Source organism: Gavialis gangeticus, unplaced genomic scaffold, assembly GCF_001723915.1.
Source record: "Gavialis gangeticus isolate Ggan-Ray unplaced genomic scaffold, GavGan_comp1, whole genome shotgun sequence".
In the NCBI taxonomy this organism is placed as follows: domain Eukaryota; kingdom Metazoa; phylum Chordata; order Crocodylia; family Gavialidae; genus Gavialis; species Gavialis gangeticus.
This window is the reverse complement of record NW_017728992.1, coordinates 98,354,623-98,359,750: the sequence shown is the minus strand read 5'-3', so window position 1 is coordinate 98,359,750 and position 5,128 is coordinate 98,354,623. Positions and strand designations below refer to the sequence as shown.

At 45.2% G+C, this 5,128-nt stretch overlaps 1 protein-coding gene across 1 annotated transcript in view; it reads left to right on the top strand.

Annotated features, from left to right (window-relative positions):
- The first annotated feature begins 6 nt into the window (after positions 1–6).
- Positions 7–5,128, top strand: part of TYMS (thymidylate synthetase) — an 11,772-nt gene continuing 6,650 nt past the window's right edge. Inside the window, exons 1-3 of the mRNA XM_019525970.1 lie at positions 7–195; positions 1,980–2,053; positions 3,520–3,694. Coding sequence (XP_019381515.1) covers positions 18–195; positions 1,980–2,053; positions 3,520–3,694 — 427 coding nt within the window. The 5' untranslated portion in view covers positions 7–17. The remainder of the gene's footprint in view (positions 196–1,979; positions 2,054–3,519; positions 3,695–5,128) is intronic.

The following is a 5,128-nucleotide window of genomic DNA, read 5'->3' as shown; positions in this document are numbered from 1 at the left end:
CCCAGCCCAGCCCAGCCATGCCTGCTGACTCGCAGTCGCTGAGCGTGGAGCCCGCTGCGCCGCCGCCAGCTGCCGGGGAGCTGCAGTACCTGGAGCAGGTGCGGCACATCCTGCAGCGCGGCCACCGCAAGGACGATCGCACCGGCACCGGCACCGTGTCCATGTTCGGCGTCCAGGCGCGATACAGCCTCCGAGGTGACCGCCTTCCCCCTGCCCTGCCCCAAGAGGCCCCTCCAGGCGGGCCAGCCCGGCCGCTGCTGTCGGGCGGAGGCGGACTGCTGTGGGGGTAGGACGGGAAGGGATCCAACTCTCGGCACGGAGAGCCCTCGGTCCCAAAGCATGCTAGGCTGCCTGGGGGAAATGCTTCCTGGCCCCACATCAGGCATTTGATTTAAGCTGAGCAAAACCCAGGATGAGCCGAGCGGCGTTCGCCCTGTTACTCTGCACTCAGTCAGGCGGCAGGGTGGATGCGCACCTTTATAGACTAACTAAATAAGACATGGGTATATGGCGAGAGAGAGCACGAGCTTTGGTGAACCCATGTTCACCAGCCACCTTCTAAGGACCACGGAGAACCCTGGTCCCCAATCAGGGTACTGGGAGATCCTTTGAATATAGCGCTTTTACCTGCAGAAATACCTACAAGTGATTCAGCTGATAGACCCAGAAAGCACACATGCAGGGGCATGTGCTTCCTGCGGGACAAACAGCAGTGGCACATATTTGTGCAACAGGTCCCTGGGTGTGCATGTACGCTCTGGCATGTGGCAAAGGAACCCAGGTGGGGTAGAGGAGGCTGGGGCTGGCCCTGACAGCCTTACCTGGAGGCCTCCTGAGGCGGCAGCAGCACTGAGCTGGCCACTCCGAGCCTGGCTGGCAGCCAGCGTGTCTCTGGCCAACCAGGCTCCAGTTCCTGGCAGCACACCCTGCTGCCATGTGTGTTGCCCCCCTTTTTTTTTTTTTTTTAGTGGTGTTTTGAGGGGGTTTTTTGACACTGGGATCTGGTGTCAAAAAATCCTCACTGTGCTGCTAATCAGCAGTGTGGTGCACATGTGCCACATGCAGTTTGTGGCATCTCAAATGGCTTTGAGGCACTGCAACCACTCATGGGGACATGCCCAGGGATTTCAGATAGGACTCCATAGTGTCAAAACATTCAGACTTTCTCTTTCTGCATCCTTTGTAACAGCAGAATCGCTCTATTATTTTTCTGTAGTCAAAGAACAAGCAAAATTTAAGAGCTGATATTTTCAGAGGGGCACCTTAACTCTAATGAGGGGTGCTCGGAGTCAGAACTGCCTCCCCTCTCCTTTCTGCCTTTTGTGTTCTAATTTCTCCTTCTACAAGGCTTTGCACACATCCTTTCACAGCTATCTGATGAAGTGAGCTTTAGCCCACAAAAGCTCATGCTGTATAAAATATCTACTTTGGTTAGTTTATAGGGTGCAAATCTACCCTGCCTTCTAAAAAGGTTGAGAAGTGCTGACTTAGAAGAACTAATGCACCAAAGGCAGTCTTATCTCCATAGCTATGACAAATATCTAGCACTTAAGAAAGGGAAAAAAATCCCTAGGAACCAAGGAAGGGGTGGGAGGGGGTAAAGACCAACAGAAGCCCTGAAGCACTGGATTAATATACACCTTGTACACATGAGGTCAACCCATGTAAACACCAGGTTTCCTCTTAATCTGCTCTTAGTGAAATGAAGTATTCAATGATACACATCACATCCTCCTCATACTACTCCAGGAATACCTGTGATACTGTTCCTTCCGTAAACTTGATGAGAGTCTTATTTATCAACTGCATATACCTATCCTTTGCCGTGCTTAACTCCGCCTCCACTGTGGTTGTAATTCCCTGGACTTACCAATTTAGGGTCATAACACAAATGTGAAGAGCAATGTGTAATACTTGATTAGTATAAAGTACCACTTCTTCATTGACACTTAATTTTTTTTTTTTTTTTTTTTTTAAAGATCAGTTTCCTTTGCTGACAACAAAACGAGTATTCTGGAAAGGAATTCTGGAAGAGCTGCTTTGGTTTATCAAGGTATGATGGGTATCTAACTAAGGTGCCCTGAAAACTGTTCCGTTAAAAAATATAGTAGGAAGTATTTTAAACTCTATGCTTTCATAAAAGGAACAAGCACACTGGAACATCCTACTAGTTTCCAGGCAGACAAGGTTCTTTGGGTGAATCTGATATCTTTTATTAGATCAACTTAAATAGTTGGGGGAAAAATGTTTTTAGTAAGGTTTCAGGTTTAAAAACTGTTTGTGAGGCTGAGAATGCCTCTGCGGTTGTGCTCTTCCTGGATGGAATGAATACTAAAGAAGCCAGAGGCTGGGCTGGTATAATTGCAGAGGCTTCCTTGGCCTGACAAAGGGTTTTTAAACCCAAAAGCTTGCTAAAATTTTTTTTTCCAATTATTTAAATTGGTCTAATGAAAGATATCAGATTCACCCAAAGAACCTTGTCTGCCTATGTCCTTAGACGAACACGGCTACAGCCTACACCTGTGGACTAGTTTCCCGTTTATTTGCAGATATCCTACCTTCAATACATTAGTTTCGTGCAAAATATTAAGACGCTAACACAATGCTGGAATTTGGTGACAATTGCCTTTAACTCTCTTTGCTCTTCAGTGAAATATCCTGAAGATTTAAGGGCTTGTATATACCAGAAAACCATATAGTTTTTTTAGCTATAACACTAAAGTGGGGAAAACGCCACTAGAGTGCATGAAGTTAGGTTAATATAAAAGTGTTTTTGTGCTGACATAATTTATAACACTTTGGAAACTGAATGATGGCATGTCACTATACTGGACCTTTTTACTGGTCAAACTGTTTTATAGTAGGGTTTTCACTGGTGTAACAGTTGGTAACAAAGCACAAATCTAGCACACTTACTAACAAAAATGAAGCATAGGCCAGGCCTAAGTGTGTTGCCATTTAGATGATGTTCCTTGATGCATTGAGAATATCCTTTGTCTAAGTGTTGAAATGCCTATGTGAAATGTCAGATAAAAAGTTTTTGAGTTAAATCAGAAACTTGTTTTTATGTTTGCATCTTTGACATCAAAGGCTAGTAGTGTTTTAGATGTGAATCTACAGTAAGTCTGAACTGGACTGTTGCAGAGTGAAGTTAATGCTCTGTTCACTTCAATTTTATATTCTTGCCTCAAGGGTCCATACAGAGATGGAGTACTACATGGGAGAGTTTCATGTGCTCTGTTAATAAACAGGCTAGAAACTGCAAGAAAATAAAAGTAGTAAGGAGAAGGAAGAAATGGCAGTCTTCTATTTCTTCAATGTAATACAGTGTGTCAACTACAAACAAGCATATAATAATCTGTCTGTGATTCAATACATTTAATCAGGAGACTACTTGTCCTTTCCACAATAAGGAAAAAAGCAAATTTAGAATAGCATAATTTAGTACCAACACTTAAACTCAAGTATTTACCCTGGGTTTAGAGTTTCTATTTTTGCTGTATTTCTTTTACCATGTAGGGCTCTACAAATGCTAAAGAGCTCTCTGCAAAGGGAGTCAAGATTTGGGATGCCAATGGATCACGTGAGTTCTTGGATAAACAAGGTTTCACCCACAGAGTGGAAGGTGATTTAGGACCTGTTTATGGTTTCCAGTGGAGACATTTTGGAGCAGAATATAAAGATATGAATACAGGTGAATGCATAACACTGTTCAGTTGAAAATGGAATATTTCATCTTTAATGTTTAATCAGATTAAGATAGGATTACTATGATCCCTTACTTCCAGGACATTAGGTTAGGATTGTAATGAGTGCACTTCTAATGTGAATTCCTGATGGTTGCAGTCTTGGCAGAACTGCAGGCAGTGTAGTTCATTTGCAGAACAGTGAAATTATTGATGGTATGCTATGCCACTTTAATTTAGAGCTGTTATCACTACCAGATTAAAGCCTATTTTGTTTTTGAAATAGTCCTTTGCTACAGCAGAAGTGGCAACTAAGATGAGAAACCTTGGGCTTGAAAAATGATTAATACAGTTGCATTTAAAGGCTGAAGACGACATGTAAAGCTCAAGTTAGCTTGTTCTTTATCCTAGGTGGAGATAATGGAATGGTAAATTTATTAATAAACTCTATTCATAAATGTTTTTCGCTCTGAATATAACTAATGTCAATGAGCATTCCTTTATAGAAAATAGGTCTTTATCAAATTTTTTGGGGTGACAAAATTACAGGTCTGACTAAACAGCAACTATGTTGATATATCATACTTGGATTTCTCCAGGCCACTTGCCATGTTAATATATGACATTGATTTAAAAAAACAAACAAACTAACAAACAAAAAATTATGCATTAAGTGATCGAAGTATGATTGTGCTTTTAATATACAGGCAACCCATGTGTAGCACTCCTAATTGGTTCCAGAAAACCTGAGCGCTAAGTGAAACAGCATTAAATGAAAACCTATTTTCCTACAGGATTTAATGTAAATAAATATATTTGGTTCTGCACCATCTGTTGGCGGACCCTGTGGTCCCAGCAAGGCACTGCATGGTTTCCGCCAGGAAAGGCATCAGCTCCTCCCGGCCTCATTGTTCCATTGCCACAATGGCCCCTGCTGGCCTGTACCCACCAGCACACCTGTGCGCAGCCCCAGCTCCCCTGCCTGTGGATCCCCTGAATTGAGGATCTGCCCGCCCAGAGATTACAGCAAGAAGATAGCTGCTGCTGCTGCTGCTGCTCCTCCCTATCCACCAGCTGCCCCAGGTTCCTGCCACCGTGCCCTAGGCCCCACCGGCTGAGGCTCCATGCTCACGCTGCCCGGCCCTCCACCCGCCCCTTCTTGCTGCCACCACTGCTTCTCCCCACCTGGTTCAGCACCGCGTGCCGGAGTAGACCCCGGGCTCTTGCCACCCCACCCTGGGCCCTGCCTGCCTGGGCTCCACACTCATGCTGCTTCCTACCCACCCGCCCCTTCTCACTGCTGCTGCCACCACCACTCCTCCCTGCCCGCTCCAGCACTACATGCGGGAGTAGGCCCCAGGCTCCTGCCACCCCGCCAGCTGTCACTCACTGCTTCACTCTATGACGTTGCTGCTGCCACTGCTTCTCCCCCCCCCCCCCCC